The sequence below is a fragment of the Erithacus rubecula genome, assembly GCF_903797595.1.
Source record: "Erithacus rubecula genome assembly, chromosome: Z".
Classification (NCBI taxonomy): Eukaryota; Metazoa; Chordata; class Aves; order Passeriformes; family Muscicapidae; genus Erithacus; species Erithacus rubecula.
Genome location: NC_136661.1, coordinates 9,132,757 through 9,155,077, shown reverse-complemented (window position 1 = coordinate 9,155,077; position 22,321 = coordinate 9,132,757). Strand labels below are relative to the sequence as shown.

Sequence of the window (22,321 nt, the reverse complement as noted above, 5' to 3'; positions counted from 1 at the left end):
TATTAGCAAATAGTAAGCTAGCAATATGTGCAACGTTTAGTAGGGTACCTTATGTTTTTCTAGTACAGAGCCACACAATTCGATTATGTAAACACGGCCGTTATGTCTACAAGATGTTTACTGCTGAAATCGGCCTTTTGCACATACTTTGCACAAGGCGTTTTTCACATACTTTGTTAATTGGGAAACAATTAAAGCCAGGCTTCCCTTTGTGCTGCGGGAGGGCAGCACTGGAGCGGCAGTTCCTTCCGCGAGGGGCTCCTGCGAGCGCAGCGGCCGCCCGGCCCGCGGTGGCTCCGCGGGAGGAGCAGCGCCCGGCTCACGGCCCGCGGTGCCCGGGCTCCTCCGCGCCTCCCGGCCGCTCCCAGGGCGCCGAGGGCTATCCCACCGTCTGCCCTGCTCGGTTTTCGCCACGCAGCGGGACACGCCAGGAGGAGCGGGGCCGCTCCCGTTCGCTCGGCGTTCCCCATCCCGCGCGGCTATTGCGGCGTCTGCGCAGCGGGGCGCGCCCCGGGCTCCCCCAGAGCGCGGAGCAGAACTCCGCCCGGCCGGGTGCGGGCAGGGCAGGCGGGGCGGGGAGGAGACGCCACTCCACACCGCCGTCCGGAGCGACACCAGCTCCCACCGCACCGACCCCGCCGCCGCAGGGACAGCGACTGCGAGCGCGCTGCCCTCGCCCCGCCGTCCCGCCCCTGCCTGTCACTCACGGGCTGTGCGTAAAGCCTTCCCCCGCCCCCAACCCATATACCGCTTCCCCGCTCCGCCGCCGGGGCAGAGCTGCGGCCGGCGTGCCAGCAGTAGCAGCAGCTACTCTTTGCCTTTCTTCCGTCCCTCTTCCCTACCTCCCGCCCTCCTCCCGCGACCCGCCTCCCGCCAGCGGCCCCAGCTCCGCCCGGCTCCGGCGCTGCTGCTCCGCCGCGGCGCCGCCGACCCGCCAGAGCCCGGCTCCTCTCCCATGCGCGGCGCTGCCTCGCCCAGGGACCTCCGCGCTCGCCCGGGAGCCGCTGCTGTAAGTTGGTGCTGCCGGCCCGGTGAGCGCCCGGCAGGGCGGGAGGCGGGCGGGCAGAGCTGGGGGGCACAGCGGCCGGCGGTGTTTCTCCGGCTGGAGCCGGGCTCCTTGCCGGTCCCTCCGCCCTGTCCGGAGCGCCAGGTACCAGCGGGGCACCGGTGGGTAGGCATTGGCGGTGGTTTGCTGCGTTCCGTACTCGGCTGCCCTTGGAAAGCGTCGGCTCGTGTTGCGGAGGCTGCTAGCCTGCCCGGTGGGCTTCAGCTTCCTGCCGGGGGGCGCGGGCGGTCCGGAGCATCCCTCCGTGGGCTGAGCCAGGCAGGCGTGAGCGAGCGCCTCGCTGCTCCCTGAGCTGGCTGCGCTCCCTGCGCCGCTACAGAAACTTTTGCACGTGGTTATTGCTCTATAAAGGAAACCAAATGCATTTTAGTTTCTCGCGCTGCTTTTTATATCAGTCTGGGAAGAAGCTCGGCAAGTTTCTTCTCAGAGAGGGAGTAATTTAGGCGTTTTGATGGGGCGAGCTGAGGGGAAATGAGAGTTGCGTTTCTTTGTTTGCATGTGGTGAGCTGTAGTGCATTCCTAGCAGGAGCAGCGTGTTCTGCTTTCTGTCTCGCTGCAGGTCCTAGGCAGCCCCCGAGTCTGAAGACTTTAGGCAGTGTCACGGTTTGCCTCTGCCACACTGATAGCATCGGCGCAGATTTAGCAATTGAAAGCGGTGTTAGTTGCATCGATGGGATCATTAGCAGATTTCCTCTCTTTCAGCTGTTTCACGGATTCTAAAGAAAAACCCAACCACCACTGTGTAATTACACTGTCGTATTAAAATGAGCGTGCATCAGAGATGTGTCAGTAATTTGAAGATACTTAATTTTTCATTTTATTTAGGCTGAGACCTGCATGCTGTAGAACTGTTAAGTAGGACAAGGAGCCTGTTGTTTAGTCTTACAGTATTGTTTACTAGTGGTCTGCTGTGACAAGTAGCCTGTTGAAGTGTAATTATAAATCAAAGTCTTGGTTCAACCTCTATTCCTAGATAAAATCTATATCTGTAATTTACTGACCACTTCTTGTCTTTCACATACAAATACTATTTCTAAGGAAAAAAAAAAAATGCCTGAAGGGAATTGGCTAATATTATTCAAGATGAACTAGATCACTGACTGTAAATTACCTCTGCTGAAGTATTTGAGGCTTGCATAATTTCCAACACCAAACAGAGAAATTGGAGATGTCATTTTTGCATTTTAATATTCTTACAAGATCCTGGATTGACCTAATTGCTAGAGACTTAGGCTGTTTACAAAAACACTATTAGTGAATGATGGTACTTGCTTCTAAGGGGAGTTTGTTCAGCTAGTCCATGTGCAGACTCATCTCAGCACCACACTGGCGGAAAAAGATGTGTATAGATATGTATCTTTGTTCTGTTTGGGGAAATATGTTAGCTTATCTTAAATGTGAATTGGCATATTTTGAATTCCTCTCAATAGATGACATTGTGATGATAAAGACAATCTTACAGGAACTGTTCAAGACCAGCGTATATGAAATCTACTTCTTACCAGGAGATTAAGTTTCTGTTACAGTAGGGTGAAATGTTTAGTGCCTTATTCAGTAGCTGTTTGAGAAGGGGTTTTTATACAAATTTTTAATTTCTTTGCAATGGTATTTGTTACTGTGGCTGTGGGTGGGCTTTGGGTAACAGACAGTGATCTGTTCCTTCCCTCTGCATGTGGTCTGTAGTTCACTAGTCTCCACTATATGCATAACTGCAGGGTGGTTTTTTAATGTTTGCCTCTATTTTGTTGTGGTTATGGGCTCCTTCTGAATGGTGCTGAACAAGCATTGCTCATGGGAGTACACAGCCTGGTCTAAATGCCTGCATCTGCAGCCTCTGATGTAGGCTTTACCTGCCCTATTTCTGAACCCTGTGTGCGTGATGAAAGAAAGTTTTCAGTACACTCTGAATTTCCCCAATACGTGGGGGCAAAGAAGAGAACTGTGTTTTCATAGAGATCCTGACATGCCTAGACTGTGGTGTCTACACACACGTTCAGTTAACTGGAATGGAAGGTGGGGGGCAGTGTGCATATTCAGAAACTGGTTATTCTGTTATCTCTGAGTGGGGTGTTTAGCTCTCATTCTGCTCCCTGATGAGGAACCTTGAGTAAGAGAAAGTCCTTGCTGTGAGGAAAACTGACCTGTAGAGATCCAGTGATCTCTGTGCCCTGCATCATAACAGCATTTAGAATGGCAAAGTGCCTGGAAAAGTTGAAAAATTTGACAGTAAAGTGTTCAGCTTCCTATATGTGTCTTCAAACTGCAAGTGTACTAGTATTTCAGGCCAAGACCTTTCTATAATCCTTAGGTTACAGGCGATTTCAACCTGTAAGTGGTCAGTATCTTATTTTTGGCTATAGGTTAAGTGGGTTATTTTAGTCTGAGATTAGTGCTCAAGATCCTCAAATGCCATCTGGGTTTTGTTGGGTTTTTTTTTGGTTTTGTTTTTTTTTTTTTTTTTTTCCTAGCCAATGCAACTTCATTAGAGGTAATTTAATTTTTCTTGTAAAAGAGTTTGTATTTTGAAGACATACCAGCTGCCTTAAGTTGTTCTGTGCCTAGTGCATTTAACAGGTTGGTCTGGGAAGCACTGGTGTGATCCCTTTCTAAGCTTTTTCATTATAGAGTAGACAGATACTCTGCCTTGTAGCTCTGATGTATAGGATTCCTCTCTGCTTTGAAGGCCTTTGGGTTGTGCACTGTATATTGGGCAGTGTTGCCTGTTCTTTTAAATCCCAGTTAAGTTTCATCAGGCAAATTATATTTCATATTAAAGGAAATGGACTATGGTTGTTTTACAGTAAGGTGTCTCTCTCTTTTCCTTACTTTAAGTTGGTTTTAAGGGCTTTTTTCTGTAACTAAAGGGAAAGGTTTATCAGAGACTTACTGTTGTTCAATGTGGTGAATCAATAGCTTAGCACAGATAGTGGGGAGGATGGTACTGGCTGAGCTGCAGTTAGACTGCAGGTGTTGCATGTTCCATATACACAGATTGCTTGTTCTGAAATGGAGTCTGCTGTCCAAATTAAACATGTGGTTTTGATTTTGTCAGTGTTTCTGGTCATATGAATCTAGAAAAATACATGTGTTAAAAATGCTGGTTTTGGGGCTTGTAAAGCTCTTATATTATCTTGAAGCATGAAATGTGGGAATGAAATTCTGCAATTCTTTAGTGCTTAAAGATGCTCAAGTATATGAAAGTGTCTGTATGAGAGAAAAGTATATCCACATTAAGAATCTTCACAAATGGCCCCAGGTCATGCTCTGACTTAGGACATTGCATGCTTTCCAGGTAGTTCTTTCGGCCAGTTCTTTATTTGAAAGTGCAGTGAAAGGTGCTCTGGACACGCAAATAGCATAGTAATTAGGCAAGTTTTGTTCTTGGCTTTCACTGAGTTTTCTCTGCAGTTTGGAGAGAGAGAGAAGTGAGATTACAGTACCAGTCACAGTCACAGCTTGCCCTGAGTTCTGTGTGTTTCATCTCTTACTATTTCTACTGCGACTTTTTGGCCATTGGCTTTATATTGCTGCCAATATTCCTCCCTTACTCTGTTCTCCATACTATTTTGACTTGACTCTGAATTAAATCTGGAAACTTGCTGCTGTAATATACACAGACCTGCATGGCAGGTAGCACTAACATTCACCCCTAAACAGCATCTGAGTAGTGTTTTGTTTGTTAGGAATAGGGCAGGATAGAAGATGTCTTCTGTTTTATGCCTCCTCAAAACTTCAGAATGAACTAATGGCTTAAGCTGTCTGGACCTGACTCTCCAGGTGGCTTCATTGGTAGTGTCTCAGTGACTTTGGATGGTAGTCAAAACATGTTTTTCTGCTGACCCTGCCTATGTATTTCTGTATCACTATAGCAAGCAGACACTGAATTCTGTGGAATCTGTAGAATTTACTATGATATTTTTTTACAGTTACAAGTCTAAATATATAGCTGATACCAGGGTTTTATTTTTAACTTTTTTTTTTTTTTTTCCATTTTGTGCTGTTGCATATGGAATCACTATACCAAAGGGAAGCTTCCTAATGGGATTAGTAGGTTTTTGTTCCCTGTGCAGCTTTTGACATTCCTTAGGTATTCTGTCTGGTAGCTCTTCCTGCTATGATTCAGTACAGGAGAATGTTTCAAGCGTGTGCATGTGTATGTATGTAATGAATCAGCTGGTCTAGGTTGGGGAAGGGTGAGAAAATCAGTCCTGGTTCATTTTCTTTCTCCAACTTACTGTATTGCTGTGAAAGTTGGAGATCAGGTTTCCCAAGATAAACCTGCTCTTGGGCAACAAATTTAGACTATGTCATTTATGAATCTCAGCTTACAAAAAAATGAACGCATGCCAATGGTAGATGTAATTCTCTGTCCACTCAGCTATAAATTAAGGCTTTTTCTCCCCCATCTTATGGTGAATAATAAACACACTTTTTGATATGTGAAACTAATAATGATTTTGACTTTTATTTATATTAAATTTTTTCTTTATTTATAGGTGTGAAAGAAAATGTCGGTCAGCATGCATGAAAATCGCAAGTCTAGGGCCAGTAGTGGCTCCATAAACATATACTTGTTCCACAAGTCATCCTATGCTGATAGTGTCCTTACTCACCTCAACCTCCTGCGTCAGCAGCGTCTCTTTACAGATGTCCTCCTGCATGCTGGAAACAGGTCGTTCCCCTGCCACAGAGCAGTTCTAGCTGCTTGCAGCCGCTACTTTGAAGCAATGTTCAGCGGAGGACTGAAAGAGAGCCAGGACAGTGAAGTCAACTTTCACAATTCTATTCACCCAGAAGTCCTGGAGCTTCTTCTGGACTATGCATATTCCTCCAGAGTTATCATCAATGAAGAAAATGCAGAGTCGCTGCTGGAGGCTGGTGACATGCTGGAGTTTCAGGACATTCGGGATGCTTGTGCAGAATTTCTGGAGAAAAACCTTCATCCCACCAACTGTCTTGGCATGCTGCTGCTGTCGGATGCTCATCAGTGTACCAAGCTGTATGAGCTCTCTTGGAGGATGTGCCTTAGCAACTTCCAGAGTATCAGTAAAAGTGAAGACTTCCTCCAACTGCCAAAAGACATGGTAGTGCAACTCCTTTCCAGTGAAGAATTAGAAACTGAAGATGAAAGGCTGGTGTATGAATCTGCTATCAACTGGGTCAACTATGACCTGAGTAAGCGCCACTGTTACCTGCCAGAGCTACTGCAGACAGTGAGACTGGCCCTCCTGCCAGCCATATACCTTATGGAGAATGTGGCCATGGAAGAACTTATCACCAAGCAAAGGAAAAGCAAGGAGATTGTAGAAGAATCAATAAGGTGCAAGTTGAAGATCTTACAGAATGATGGAGTGGTCACCAGCTTATGTGCCAGACCCCGAAAAACTGGCCACTCACTTTTTCTTTTGGGTGGCCAAACCTTTATGTGTGACAAGCTGTATTTGGTGGATCAAAAGGCAAAGGAGATCATTCCAAAGGCTGACATTCCAAGCCCACGGAAGGAGTTCAGTGCTTGTGCCATAGGCTGCAAAGTGTACATCACTGGGGGGCGAGGGTCAGAAAATGGAGTCTCCAAAGACGTGTGGGTGTATGACACCCTTCATGAGGAGTGGTCCAAGGCTGCTCCCATGCTGGTGGCTAGGTTTGGCCACGGCTCTGCTGAACTTAAGCACTGTTTGTATGTAGTGGGAGGGCACACTGCAGCAACTGGGTGCCTTCCAGCTTCCCCTTCAGTATCCTTAAAGCAGGTAGAGCAGTATGACCCCGTGACCAACAAATGGACCATGGTTGCCCCACTGCGAGAGGGAGTAAGCAATGCAGCTGTAGTCAGTGCAAAGCTGAAGCTGTTTGCTTTCGGTGGTACCAGCGTTAGCCATGACAAGCTGCCCAAAGTCCAGTGCTACGATCAGTGTGAAAACAGGTGGACAGTACCAGCCACCTGCCCCCAGCCCTGGCGCTACACAGCCGCAGCTGTTCTGGGAAACCAGATTTTTATTATGGGTGGAGATACTGAATTCTCTGCATGCTCTGCTTATAAATTCAACAGCGAGGCATACCAGTGGACTAAGGTGGGAGATGTGACAGCGAAGCGAATGAGCTGCCATGCAGTGGCATCTGGAAACAAATTGTATGTGGTTGGAGGCTACTTTGGCATTCAGAGGTGCAAAACATTGGACTGCTATGATCCCACGCTAGATGTATGGAACAGCATAACAACTGTGCCCTATTCATTAATCCCCACAGCATTTGTCAGCACATGGAAGCACCTCCCCTCCTAATTGTGTATATGTTGGCAATTACAAGTTATCAGGTAAGAAATAGCACTTTGGAATTTCACTGTCATAATGCTTTTCAAAAAAACTTTTCAGCAGCAGCTCTGAGGAGGGGTGAGTATGCTTGATGCAATTTTACATCTGGGTCACCTGAGACAGTTTACAGACTATTGTAAGCCAGGCACCACGTTTGCAACAACACCAGATCCTGGAAGTAGTCTGCATGTCTTGCACCCACTTTTACAAGGCCTTATCCTACATGCTTTAGATGTAAAAGACAGAGGAAAAAATAGTATTTACAGCTTGCAGGGAAATGCAGATAATCCTTTGGAAATTTGCTCTGGCTCTTAGGTACTAAATGCATGCTAAATAAGGGTTCCAGTGCCATTTTTCTGATGACTGATGAGCCTAGGTCACTCTGCATCCAGTAACAATACCCAAAAAAGATAACAGTAAATTCTGATGTGAAGCCTGATAGCAAATTCACTTGAATTTCCATGCAGACAGCCTTTAGAGAAAGCTGCTGTCTTATGATAGGTGTTTTACAGGGAGTTCAGGCGTAACTTTCAGTCTCAGCTACACAGTGTGGTTGCATCTGCACAGACTAAGGCTGCATTTCCTCCATTGTTACACTTTAAAATACAGATTTTTCAAAATACTTATGCTTATATATGTTGAACTAGGTATAGTGTCAGGAAGATGTGTAATTAATATTGCAGCCTGAAATAATTACTAGTCTATAGCACACACTGTTCCAAAACAATTTAATTATACATAATGGGCCAGGTTCTTACCAGATGCAACTTCAGCATTGTATCTTCTCACAAGCAATTCTGAATTTGGTCTTGCTTGATTGGTTGTTGTGCATTTCTTATTTTTGTGAGGAGGGGAGAAGACTTTTGCTATTAATTTGTGTATTTTGCAACAAACCTGGCAGACTCCCATTTGGTGTTGTATTGCTTTTATTCCTCACTTCCCTCTTGTGGCTTTAGTATAAAATCAGTTACTGCCAGCCAAAAAAATATAGTGATGTCCTTGACCCTAAATGACCAATGCCCTGTGAATGGTAGTTTCTTTTTGGATTTGAGCAGTGTATATTGTGTCCATGAAGGCAGGCAAGTTATAAGAAAAAGACAAATAAATATAGTTGCAGTAATTAAACAAGCTATGCATGTGCCTCTGGGTTACCTAAAAGTTCAGACTGAGAAGAATCTCCAGAATATAGGAAGAAGAACTTGTGTGTAAAGACTTCTCTAAATTGTTCTGTTTAGAACAGATCATTGGGGAGGTTTTTTGGTGTTTTTTGCAGCAGTGAACGTTTGCCTGACTCTTGCAGTAAATGTAAACCCCAAAGGTTTTTGAAACAGTGTAGATAGTGCAGTTACTCTTGTAGTCGCCTTTTGGTTGACTGGGAGTTCTGACTGAGTAAAGAATACAAGGTTGGGCCCATGCAAAGCAGCAGCTCAGCTTTGAAATCTACTGTGAAATTGGGGCAGTGTTGTGCCACAATGCTCTTCTCTCAGGTGGTTGTTTGCCCTGAAAACACTACTCCCCTCTCCCCACTTTGTTCTTCCAGACTTTTATTTGGAAAGCACAGCAAAAGCTAGAGGCTTACCAGGTCCTGGTTACTGACAGTAATTGCCCCCCTGACAGCAAATGAAGCCCTCATTTCTGTGTGTCAGCTGCCTCCCTAGCTGGGAATTACATCTCCATATCTTCAGTTAATTTGTATTTTTACTGACTTTATGTGGTTCTCAGTGTTATCAGAACAGCAGTATTGAATGCCCGGGCTGAGGTCTCGGCCAAAAAAATATTGACTTATTCTTCTGAGTCTGACTTAATTGTTCTGGAGTTTACAGTGCGTGAGGGAGTGTTTTATTTTGAAAAAGATTCCTCCGAATATAACGGTGCACAAAGCCTTCCTTTGCTTTGCAGTATCTTGTTAAAAGCCGTTATTTTATCTTCACTAACACACAAGATAACTGGCTTAACAAGCACACAAGATAACTGAATGTAGCTATAGACTGAAATCTCTGCAGTGCTGTGTGCTCATCCAGCAAGTAGGTTGTTTTTTTCTACTGACTCCTGCTGCTTTGTCAGTGGGTGGGAGGGCCAAAAAGGAAATTACTTGTGATTACTCTGTTTTAATGGTGCTGTGTGGCCCCAGCCTGACAGCTTTTAGGAAGACTTCAGTCTGCTTTGTCTTGTTCCTCAAACTTGGGAGTTTTGAGTCCAGTTTTTTCCTCTCTGTTTTGGAATTGTTTACAGCTTTTTAAAAGTTCATCCCATGACAAGAAACACTATTTTGACTCAGTGTTGATAGTCTGTTTTTATGGGAAGATTGTCATGCTATCCTGAAGAATGCCTAGAAAAGACTTATCAACACTGAGTGGACCCTTTTTTTAGACATTAAAAGAACTAACCCACACTTGCAAAATCACTATGGACTGTTATGTAGGCTGGGTTGTTTTCCTGTGAATGTTCTCTGTTGTTCTAAGACATTACAGCCTGAGAGAGATGTGGTGTGTTCAAAGGATCTGTGAGGGCACTAGAGCTCATTTGCATTGTAATGAAATAGGATTTGCCTTCTAAAATTCTAGCAGTGCTGTCAGAAGTTATTATGATGAATTGATGATGGTTTGGAAGCTGGAATTTGATAGTTTCACAGTGAAAAAGCAAAGCACAATCTCAGCATCCAAAGGCTGAGTTTCTCATTAAATAATTGATTTTATAAAGGACTCTAGGGTGGATTTATTGATGGATGGTATATTGTTGTGTAAAAAGAAATCAAGCTAAATTCTGCTTAAATGAAGAGTAGGTGTAAGTCAGGGAGTTCTATAGCCCTCTCTCTGTTGTGAGTAAATTCAATTCAGGATTTGCTATGGTGAACAGAGGTATTGGGGCAAGACAACTTCATCTTCCCTTCTGCTTTGTTCCAACCAGGTTTGTTTTGGCTGAGGTGTAGAGCAAAACTCTACACTGAGTGTTCTTGTGAATTTTTATAAAAGAGAAGCTACAAAAGGTTGTTTGCTTAAAACAAGTCCACAAACTTTTAAGGGAACATAAAAATGTGGAAGTATGCAGGATACAGAATCCATCACTTTAGAGTGTATTAGGCCATTTTGATTTAAGTTTCAAGTGAATTTATACCCAAAAAATTAGTCAGTCTTTCTGCAGTCAATAGGATGGTTTGCAGAGTAAGTAATAAAGTCAGAATCTCACCCTAAATAATTATGTTCTTGACTGGTTTATGTATTAGTAGTTGGGTATTGTATAAGAACTTTGAGGTTCAGGGTGGGTGGGGAAATCTATCAGCTGGGTTGTATCCTAAGCCTAGATTATAGCTTTTGTTTGACATCTAACAAAAACCTTATGGTATATTGTTGCAACAAAACCTTTAAAGTAATTTCCTTCTCCTTTTCCTCCACCTCTTCCCATGCTTTTAGTTTACTCCTTTATTTGGAGAAGAGAATTGGAACCTCAGATCTGGAGAAATTTTTATGAAGAAAAATCATTCAGCATCTCTTGCATTTGAAGAAAATCATCTGCACCTTGTAAATTATCCAACCTAGACATGAAGGAATGGGAGAAGAAACCCCTGTCTTCAGTGCTTCAACCCATGGTTTAAATGAGTGGACAAACCTCTGATCTGGTCCTTGTGGTAGTAATTGTGGATTAATGCCGATGTTAATCAGTCCTTCAAAGATGAAAAAAACAGACAGAACTTTTCTTAGCTGTGCACCACACAGCACTCGATTTCCATGGACCCCACTGTTCTATGTGAAATTTGAAATGGTTGTCACCTCTCTTTGTGGTGGTTTGAAGTGCCAGTGCCAGCTGCAGGGGAAGCAGGCCAGGTCTGAAACAGCAAGAAGCTGCTGTGAATGAAGATACAGCAGCACTGCTGCTGAGCTCTGCTGACTGGAGTGTGCTTGCCTGTGGGCAGTGCCTACAGCATCTGTTACACCCTGTGTTGCATTGTCCTGTGTGCAGTAAGTGACCTTCTGCTTCATAAGGACCAGTCCAGTGGTGAAATATTTTTGCAACAGTGGGGAACAAATATTACATCCCCTAAATGCTCATTTTTCCTGTTCTTCCCTGTATTTATAATTCAATCTGTCCCTTTCCTATTATGTTACTTGTTCTAGATATAGTTATTTATTGTTCAATGCTTGCATGCTGAAACAATGCCTGCAATTGTCTTCATGTTGCAAGGGCTTGTGTGAATTGTATGTTTTGCACATATTGTGATTGCTGACTTGCTCTGCTGCACAAAGAAAGAAAACTATTGGGTAACAGTTGGAGGTGGGAGGGAGGAGTGGCTTGCCAGTCGGAAATGGAAGGATTACAAGACAGGATTTAAAATTACACATGTACTGAAGGAAGAAGCCATGGAGGCCACTTTCTCAGGCCACCAGCTCCCCAGGTTGCATGTGGTGTCTTGTAGATGGTGTCCTTGCACCATTTCATTTGTTGGTTATGCCTTTCAATTTCTAACCTGGAAATAGCCAAAGTCTCTTGCAAGACTCATTTTGTGCAACGCAAATACTGTGGAAGAGCTTCTGGATACCAAGCCCAGATGAAGTCATTGTCCAAACTTATTTATTTATTTATTTGGTTGGAGGAGGGTTACCTACAATATAGCCACATTGTCCTGAAGGAGTGGAGAATGGTGATTCAAGAATGAAAACAAAAAAAAAAAAAAAAAACCAAAAACCTCAATATAGGTTAATGATGAAGTCTTGAAAAAAAAAAAAGAAAGAACAGAAATTTTGCACTGACTGGATTGCCTCATACATCTGGATTTCAGATCATCTGAGTGGCCAGATGTCAAAGACCCAAGTGCTCTAGAAAAATTCTTATGGGGATAGAAAATGAATTTCAAACCTCTTATCTTAAAAGAAAAAAAAAAAAAAAAAGCCCTCAAACTCTGCTGCTGTTTATTTTTGTTATCCTGGTGTGTTTTTAATCACTTCGTTGCTCAGAAGCCTCAGATAATCCTGAGAAACCAAACTTTGACTTTTAAATATTTTTTTTTTTCCTTTTTGTTCTGGTCTTTGGACAGATATGAAGTTACTCTTAGGAATTTCAGAAGCTTGTGTTTCACAGGTAGTTTCTTTGCTGGATCCTGTCATGAAGCTTGTATTGTATTGTGTTTTTTCTTAAATATTTCTGGAGCCCAATATAACTGGCACATTCAGTAACATGGCTGGTGTGTGCCGTGTTATACGTAAACAGCTGCATGTGTGCATGCAAAACAAAAATAGTCACATTGGTGATGCTTGCCTTTCTCTGTGTGACAGTGATGTAGCTGTATTTGTGAAAGCTTTGTCATCTGAAAGTGTTTACCTTGGTCACTGGAAGTTTCTCTGCGCTGCCTTACATTTGATTTGCTGTTTGGAGTAGACTCTTTACATTTCAGAAATAAAGTATTTGAAGTTCTGTGAATACTGAGAGAACATTGATTAATCGGCAGTCATTTGCAGTTTTTAAAAGGGTGAGTTCCAGTTAGATGTGATAAAATATAGTTCCACTGATGAAACTGATTCCTTGAAGTGGTAGATTAAAAGAGTATTTAAACCCACAGCCTCTCTACCCTTGTCCCCCCTTAGATGACCTTTAGCAATAGGAAAACAGATTAGGATAGGTCTCTGTCTCCTTTCTATATCCCTGTACCTGCACAGGTTGCCATGTTGAAGCAAACAGCCTTGGATTTTTGATGGCCTTTCATCTTGTGGATCACTCTCAGGAGTGTGAAGGGAGCCATAAAAGCAGACTTCCTGTGTTTTGCATGTCCTCTCCCCAGGCACTAGCAATTACATAAGGTACAAGGAAGTAAAGAACTGGCTCCCCAGGGGCCCCCGTGTTTGAACAGGACATGTAGCTTTGAGATATGTGCTCTCTGTCAAGCTGATCAGAGTCCAGAGGTGAAGCTGCCTTGCATCTGACTATTTAGCTTATGAAATCTGTAGCACCATGCAGCTTCCAAAAGTGGGATGAATTTTCTACAGCTGTTTCCAAACTTGTGGTCTGCTTTCAAGTTCTCAGTTAATTCCTGTGTGTAGGCTGAAGGAAACTGAAGTCAGGGTGGGCCTCTGGCTCTGCAGGGAATACACTAGGCTCCTGCTCTATGAGCTGTTGTGGGAATCCTGGCTAACTACTTGACCATTTCAGTGCTGTGAAACACCCCAGACTTAGAAGCAAATGCAGTTCACAGCAGAGTGCACACAAAAACCCTGGCATGAGATGGGAAGGTTCCTCTTATTTTGCAGGCTGGTTACTGTAGAAACATGGAACAAAGGACAGCCTTCCTCTTCTGGTATAATTGTGCAGCCCCTTTTCTATATGTCTGACACCTGTCTGAATAAGAGTGATTAGAACAGAATAATGTTACCATTCCTGGCCATTGAAGATGTGGTTCATGTGCTAAAAGAAAACTGCAAGTGAAGAAGTAAAATTGTCTATGTTGTTTGCTACTATGTCTTAAGATTTTGTAAAACTCACTTTTTTTTTTCACAATGTGAAACTGAAGGTCAATAAATTATTGGGTATTTCCTCTCCATTGAATGTTTGTTTGAAGTGTTGTCTCTTCCTCCCTTCTTTCCTCACCCCTAAGTGCTTTGAATCCTTTATAATGCCCTTTTTTATGTCCTCTTAAAAGAAGCACATCAGCAACATGCAATTAAATGCTTTGGTTTGAGCTTCTGCTTCAGCTGCGCTTTCCTTCCCTTTGTTCTCTTCTGCTTCTTTTACTATGATCTCTATCTCGAAGTTCAGCAGTTAAAACTCAGAGAGCCTCAAAACATTTAAGAACAGGAAATGCAAGTTTGTTGGTGCTTGCAGTACAGTTTAGTTAGAGCCTGATACCACTTGGAAATGGAATTAGGCATCCTGAATACTTTCTAATTATTCTCAAGTCAGAAAATGCTGGCTGTGTGTAAAACATTCCAGTTCTATATACATGTATAGTCAAACTCTTTGAACTTTTCATCTTACTAATATTTTTGTGCATGCATGGTGTTTTGTTTTTTTTTTTTGTTTAAATACCATTTTAATACTATTTATATACTATTTATTTATAAATGCTATAGATTTTCTGCATTGGCTTAGCATCTGTCTCACCTGAAAATGTTCCTGAACACTGTCCAGATATCAAATAATAAGTTTTCTGACATCTTGTAAATTACCTCTATTAAAACTCCTGCAGCTGCCCTAAGAAAAGCCACAGGTCTCTGTGATTCTTTCTTAACTCAAAAGAGTTGGGGACATAGTATGAAATGACTTTCTGGCCTTGGCATGGCTTGGTTTACCTGTGTTTGAGACACTTGCCATCAATTTTGGCTGGGGGACTGGGACACTTAGAGAGTCTTTATATATGAAGAGTACCAGAAGAAATCAGCCTTTCCACAGAAAAAGGTAAGGTTAAATTAATTTCAGTGCTTATTGCAAGCTCTTTGCTGGACAGTAACCAGTGTTGGTTTCTTTTATTTGGATTTCACCGGGGCATGGGATGCTGCTTACAGCAGCACTGGGCATGAACAAACTGCTGTAGAGTGATTCAACTCATGTCATTTTAGGGCAATGGGTTACTTATTCTAACTGGTCATGGATTCAAACTCCTTTGCTTTGAAGTTTTTTCATACTGGAGGTTCTGATATTTATGTCGGGGGTATAAAAAATGTATGTGTTTAGGTTTTAAACAACTGATGATGTGTATAAGACATCTGCAAGGCATTTGCTTTATTAAGTATGGAAACTAAATGCCTTGAATGGTTAGAAAATAATCAGCTCATTAGCATTGACTATGGCTTCATCAAGCATCCTAGGGTGACCAGCCCTGACCTGTGGAAGTCTCAAAGGCCCTGTTTATGCTAGTAAATTGAATATGCCTGGGGATGGTCTGGCGTGGAGGCCAGCTGGCAGGAAGCAGCCTTGAGCACTCTGAGCAGCCCCTTGTCCTGGCAAGACAGGGTGGCTGCATGCAAGCTGCTTGGAGTGGCTGCTGGAGTGCTCTGGCTCCTGAGCCCTACCCAGTTTGCATGGGCCAAAACCATGCTGGGGCTCCTCAAATGATTGAGCAGAGCTGGCAGCCTGTTCTATGCCTGGGCACATGCCTGAATACGGTTTGATATATTGCATTGTCCCAGCCAGAGCAATGAGTGACATCACCTTTAGGTCCTCAATAGCTGGAAGTGCAGAGAGGGGAGGGTAGGAGTGTGAAAAGTGTTTGGTGTGCTCAAAGCCATGCTGGTGGCAGTGCCCTGTGGGCCTTGCAGCAGGTGCATGGTCTCTTTGTTTCACACAAAGAAAGTGGAGCAGAGTTCTGTCAGAACCACACCAGAAGTGTGCATGTGGGAGCACAAATGTGTGCCCATAACCCTGGCTGGCAAACTCTTTAAAGAAAGGACCATTAGTCCCCAGTTTTACCCAGTATGGCCTCATTTTTAGCCCTTACAACACTTACAGCTGCATACTTTGCTCCCTTCCACAGTGTAAAAGGCTGTGATCTGAAATGGTCTGTCATCTGGGTGTCTGTATGCATGTAAACCATACAGAAACATAAATACCATAGAGAAGCCGTATGTTTATTCAAATTTTTATGTCTGTATGTGACATGAAGCCAAGCACAAGCTCGTTCAGTAGTAGCATACACAATGCACACAGACCATCTATCTTCTATGGGTCTTTAATAAATGGTCTGTGAAATTTAAAGTTTCACTATTTGTTAGAAACTGTACATTAAAATATGAGAACTACCCTTAAAACAAAGCATGGTACATAAGGTGTGGCTGTGAATTAAAGTATGTGGCTAAATAAATTACAAATCTCTTTCATAATCGTGTTTAGGCAATTCTTCTGGCCTGACAATGCTCTGACACTCTCAGGAAACCAAACTAGACAATGTGTCCTTTTTGTGTGTGTGTGTGTGTCTAGTTACCCTAGAAACCATAATCTGTATCTCTGAAGCAATGGGGAGCTCCCCAGGAGGCAAAGCCACAGGAGTTTACTTCCAAGACCCCTCCTAATCCTTCTCTTATGTTATCAGACATTTAGTAATTTACTTAGCGCTTGGTAGTAGATGAAGTTCATTAGATATTTTATAATCACACTGGAATTTGTGGGTCATAGTCCATGCTCTGATTCAAAGGTAAACTTTATGGCTGTGTTACTTAATTGCAATTACATATTTATGCGAGCCAAAGCCGCAAATACAAAGTAAGACTTTACAAACCTGCATTTCTTTTCAGAGATTTTAACATACCTCATCACATTTCAACCAACAACAGGTTCATTAAGGAGCAAAAACACTTAGTCCCAGGCTGAGAAGCTGGAGCATGGGGATTTGTTGAAAGGTGCAACAGAAGTAGTAGCAGAGCCTCCTCAGTTCTCCCAGCACTTTCTCCTGGAGGCACTGGGTGCACTGCAGTAATCAACAAGATGTCAGGCTGCTTTGTGAGACTGACTGTGAAAACCTGTCATCTCACTCGTGTTGTTAATTGGCTTGAGAAGGGTTAAACTATTTATATAAATATTGTCTCCCAAGATTAACAGAACTAGGTCTGAAAGAAATAGGAAGGACTTGCCATCAGATAAACACAAGCAACTTGGCTTTTTACATAGCAGTGAGGAACAATAATGCTTTCAGGCAGATGGTTACCCTTTGCCTAAAGAGTGCTGATAGGAAGCAGAAAAGTTTCAGGAACTGCTGGTAGTGGAGTATTAACACGGACTTTAAGTGTTATCCTGCTCCTTGGCAGCCCTCCCAGTATGGAGCAAAAGAAAGATGCAGATTGGACCTTTTATCTTAGGAGAAATAGGCTTTCTTTTCCATTCCAAGAATAGAAACATCTTGTCTTAAAACACTTGGAAGGAGTATTTTAAAGCCTAGGGGTGCTGTAAAGGGTCTCAATCAATGCAGACTTCCTCCCAGGGTGAATGGCTGGCTGGATTGGCTTGGTTCAAGGTTTGAGAAGCAGCTGTGTGAGAGGAGACCAGTGGTTGGTGGAAATGTCCCTGAGTACCTCCTAATGGTCAAGCTTTCATTTTCCTGTGAATATATCCTTTAATTTCCCTGACTCCATCTTTACTCTTTTTGTCCATACCTGTGTAAATTCCTCATGGAGCTGTTGCCCCAGGCCTCACAGTTAGACAGGGAACAGTAAATATTGTAGAATTAAGAGGATGGGAGGTAAAAAAACTTTTGAAGGCGTTTGTTTACATATTGCCACTGAATATGGTCCAGGACCTATATACCGTGGCCTGATAATCCTGCAGAGTGTCTGCCTTTATTCTTATCCACTTGCATGTCCCAGCCACCCAGCTTGTAGACATTGGCTTTTGCAGCTTTGTGTGGCACAGACCTGTGCTTAGCTGTTTCTGGTTAACTTGTCAACAACCCTGGAAGCAGTTGTGTCACGAGGTAACATCTGGTGTGATGTGTTAGCCAGGGCTTTGTTGGCTATAAAAGGGTTAGTCACCTGTCCTCCTGGCCACAGCATTGAGGGTGCTGGGTACTGGGGGGTGAAAGGAAATCTGCTTGGCCTAAAAACAGCTTTTCCTGGGAGACGCTTTGGTTCTGCCCAAGGATAGAAATGTTGATAAGTGTTGAGAGTGGCACCTTGAGAAACATAGGAACTTTCTTCTAGTTGAAGTAGACCTAATAGCCTCCAAGATGCTAGAGGAAGTTCCCTAGGAGCCCAGAAAATATTTTGTGGGGTTTCTCCAGTGCTCACAGTTGCTAGACTTGGGCAAGACTGGAGGGGGAAAAAAAAAATTCCTGTCATGTACTATTCGTCCAAGAAAACATGACAGTTGTCGTCAAGCAACTCTAAATTGTTAACCACACATAGTGCATTTGGGTTTCTGCTTAAAAGTTATTTTATCTGATAAATAAATACCTACAGTAGAATAAATAGATATGTGCAGCAAAATATTAACTTTGTGATCAAAAGCCCATAGACATCAATGGTCCATTCTGCTGTCATGACAGGGCAGAGCACACTCACCTCAAGCTTCATGCAGGGCCATGTTGAGCTGCTGCTTGGTTTTCTCAACTGAGATCACTGCCAGTCAGGGGGAAAAATGACTGGAGCTGTTTGCAGTCCCAGAAACTGGGGACATGGACCTGGAACCTGACTCTACACAGAGGCTCAACTTCTGATAATTACAGGTGCAGCTGCCAATAAGCGAAGGCACATTTTCTCTCTCTTTGCAGCTATTTTGGTCCTTAGAAGTGCAAGTAATTTCTTTCTTAGTTAATTTCAAATTACAAGCATGAAAATAGTATTTGTGGTAAAAAACCCCTCTGAACCATTAAAAACTGGGGTATGGGTTTTATAAATTCAGAGACAAACTAGCTGGCTGTTTAGACAATGTACAATCAATCCTCCATAATAAGGATATTTAAATAAAAAGGTGTAACAGTAATTTTTAGCTTTGTTTGAAAGGCAAATAATGGATTAATTTTGATCTCTAAAATAGACAAAATCTTTCTTTACTCTCTATGTTTGTTAAGCTAATCTGGTTAAAAGCCTTGGCTTTCCCCGTCATCTCAAATACAGTCTTTACCCTGAAAAAGCATGTCTGTGTGTTCTTAACTTCACACAGCCTGAGTATTCGTTTTGAGTTGAGGATTAATTCAGAGACTGTAATGTTAGCATGCATCACTTGCAGGATTGAGGCACATGCTAACAGGAAACAATTTTGTGCTGGAGCACTGCAGACTACTAAAATTAAGTGTTGAGAAAAAGCCAAACTAATTTTTTACTGAGGCCATCAAAAAGTTTGGTCCATGGACAAACAGGTTTTACTTTCAGGTAAGGGTGCTTGAACAACAATAGGCAGAATTCAACTACAATAACTTGGAAAACCCTAACTAACCAGTATAATTTTAATACTTTTAGATTGTCACTCTCAGAATTTATATAGCATTCTTTTCTCATTACACTGTATTAGTTTCTTTAATATGCTTTATTAGTTTCATAAAATGCAGAAACATAAATGTTCACTGAATGTTCCCCTGTCTAGACAGCGATGTGTGCATTTAAAAAAATTACAAAATACTTTCCAGCAGTTTGCCAAGAACTGTATTGGAAGAGAGGGAGATGATGTTTCTCTTTTCTTCTTAAAATAAATAGGAAGAGACTAACTTAGTGATCTTGACAGCCAGTCTGAGAATTCAAAATATTTGTGAAAAATTAGATGCAAAAATCCAAAATTTATTTCTTTTCCTTCTTATGGTGATGAGAACTAGTGATCCACCGATTTTCTGCTGCTGTTGGCCACCAGCAACAGCTCTGATAGAGACATCCTCAGTGAATGTGCTGTTAGCAGTGAGCTATCCTGGAATCAAATGCCTGGACTAGGAGCTCAGCATCCTGCATGGATTAATCACCTGATAAAACCAGAGCAGATGTGAGAAACCCTGCACAACCTGTGACACAGCTGACCTTCCTGGGGAGTTTCTCTTTGCTTTCCCGGGTACAAGGGAGTTTCCTTGAAGTCATTGAGACTGTGTACTGCCTCTCCCAGAGCACTCTGTAACCAGTGTCAGAGATATTATGTCTGCCAGCAGCCACAGCTCTGGGAAATGCTCTTTCTCCACCTCATTTTTCACCTGACCCTGCAGTAAGGGACAGAAGACCTTGAACTGGAAACTGGTGCACATAACAATTTTGTAGTTTCATTGATATGTAGATTGAAAACAAGTATCTTTCCAGCATGTTCAAGCATCACACAATCATTGTATCCCAGGAGGAATGAGGTTGGAAAGGGCCTCTGGAAACGGTTTAGTCCAACCTCACCCAGCTTCCAGCAAGGTCAGGCATAGCAGGCTGCTCAGGGCCATGTCCAGTCAGGTTTGTGTATCTCCAAGAATGGATATGATGCCACATTTCTGGGCAACGTGTACAGTGTTTTACCAACCTCATAGTAAAGCATTTTTACTCATGTAGCAGTGGAATTTGTTATATTTCAGTTTGTGGCCATTGTTTCTTGTGCTGTCACTGGGCCGTACTCTGGAGTCTGGATGTATCTCCACCCTCTCCCATTGGGTCATATATCTCTTTAGCTATGTTTTAAATAAAGACAGATGTTTCTCTATTTAAAATTATCTGCTGAAAATGGCACAATAGTAGAGAGGCTGTTTTAGATGTTTCTCTTTCTTAAATTATCTGCTGAAATGGCGCAGTAGTAGAAAGGACATTTTAGTGTAGTTTGCAATTAATATGTATGGTTTGTGTAACCTAGTAGAGTACCTCTGACCCATAAAACCAAGATTTGGTACTAAATTAAGAATGATATATTATCATATACCTGCTGAATTTAGAGGCTCTTCTGCAGCTGGCAATTCCTATCAAATTACAAAATCCATATATTGTGTCTTCTTAAGGGTTGGACTTGGTGATGTGAGAACTCTTTTCCAACTTTAATAATTCCAGGATTCTTTCACAAGAACTTTTACTCTGTGAACCCTGAATCTATAGATCATGTATGCAAGATATGGTCTGCTGCTCCACCACAGGCCTATATGTGTTTTCGTAATAGAGGAAAGAAGAATCAATGTTTTTCTGATAAGTCATCTAAAAATCATTGTTATTTTATAGACAGGCTATATTTTTCCAAAGGACAAAATAGATAATCTCTGGGATGGAGGGTGGTTGATTAGCCAATATATTAAAATCAATAAGGTTTGGAAGGAAAATATTTCCTGTTATTATCCAGTAAGTGACATTTTGTGCCTGTAGCTGCATCTTGATTCTGAATCTTTTTGGTAATGCAGTACTCACAAAGAAATCAGTAGGAAATGGGTGTGTGAAACAGAGCATGACTTGTGCAGACCTACAGCCAACAAAGTACAAATCTTGCTAATTGTGCATTCTTTTGGCACTGATATATTGTAGGCAGAGAAGGTGGTGTTGAAAATTCTAAAATTACAGTATGAGAGGCTTTTTAGGAGGTATAAGTTCATTAACAAGGGAATAAATAGTGTATTGTGTTTGACACAGAGAGTATAAGATATGATTTATTCACCTGCTCATTGTTGTAATCTGCGTTATAGATCAGAAGGAGAGAACTAGTTGAGTGTCGTTGTTTTGACATTTCCAAAACCTCTTCTAAAACAAAGAAAATGTGGAGGATGTCTTGACTGTGGCTATTGCCCACAAACCTCTCAAACAGTTCCATGTGGGTAAAAATATCTCCAGAACAGGGGGAATTTTGTAGGGAAGAGCCCTTGCACATTTGACACCTAGATTCATATTGTTTCCCTTTTCCATGAATTTCAGCCACAATCTCTCACCTACTGTTTCTGAACCATGACAGTTAAAAAAATATTTTCAACAAAAAAATTGGTTGTTATTTTTTTAAGACATTTGCTATTTCTAAAAATGCTATTTTAAATAGTTAAAATGTTAATAGCTAAAATTTCTTTCTCTTTTCATTAAAGGAATGTGATCATAGTGCCACAGGCCTGAGCTACAAAGGGTTTGATGAGCTGTAGGACTATCAGATCAGTGCTGGAAATCTGTATATGAATTTCAGTTTCCAGCCTCCCTCAGGTATTACTTAGTGTGATTCAGATATTCATATCTAATCCTGCTTTCATCTCATCATACATAATCTCTCTGCAGCCTCCTTAACAGGCTCCCTTTTGTTAATAAGGCCTGCTAGAGGTGATCAGGAACTGGAATCTTTCTGCCTCCAAAGGAAAAATCTCAAACTTGCTGGCAACATTGAATCTGGCATTTAAATTAATTCAAATTGGTATTTATTATCTTGAGAAATTGAAAAAATCTCTGATGCTGCTATGTCTACCAAAAATATATGCATTTTTAAATGTACAGGAGTGTCTGTAAATGTAAACTGTGAAAATGTACCATTATATAAGCCCATGTTCTTGACAGGACTTGATGCTGACTGCAAAGCCAGTGAGATTCAAATCTGATTGTTATTGCTAAGGTACATCTGCTTGAATAATTAAGCG

At 42.2% G+C, this 22,321-nt stretch overlaps 1 protein-coding gene across 2 annotated transcripts; it reads left to right on the top strand.

The window, feature by feature from the left end:
* Positions 1-219: 219 nt before the first annotated feature.
* ENC1 (ectodermal-neural cortex 1) lies at positions 220-13,900 on the top strand. Of its 2 annotated transcripts, none has more exons than XM_079330576.1 (3): positions 220-1,009; positions 5,563-7,376; positions 10,785-13,900. In XM_079330576.1, exon 2 carries the CDS (start codon positions 5,575-5,577, stop codon positions 7,342-7,344), a length of 1,770 nt encoding a protein of 589 aa, XP_079186702.1. In that variant the 5' UTR covers positions 220-1,009; positions 5,563-5,574; the 3' UTR covers positions 7,345-7,376; positions 10,785-13,900. The 2 variants fall into 2 exon arrangements, with proteins under 2 accessions (XP_079186702.1, XP_079186703.1); XM_079330577.1 differs by lacking the exon at positions 220-1,009 and adding an exon at positions 1,076-1,167.
* Positions 13,901-22,321: the final 8,421 nt, after the last annotated feature.

Bases quoted from the DNA above. Each gene is read 5' to 3' on its own strand.
- ENC1 (XM_079330576.1), top strand. From the start codon at position 5,575: ATGTCGGTCAGCATGCATGAAAATCGCAAGTCTAGGGCCAGTAGTGGC.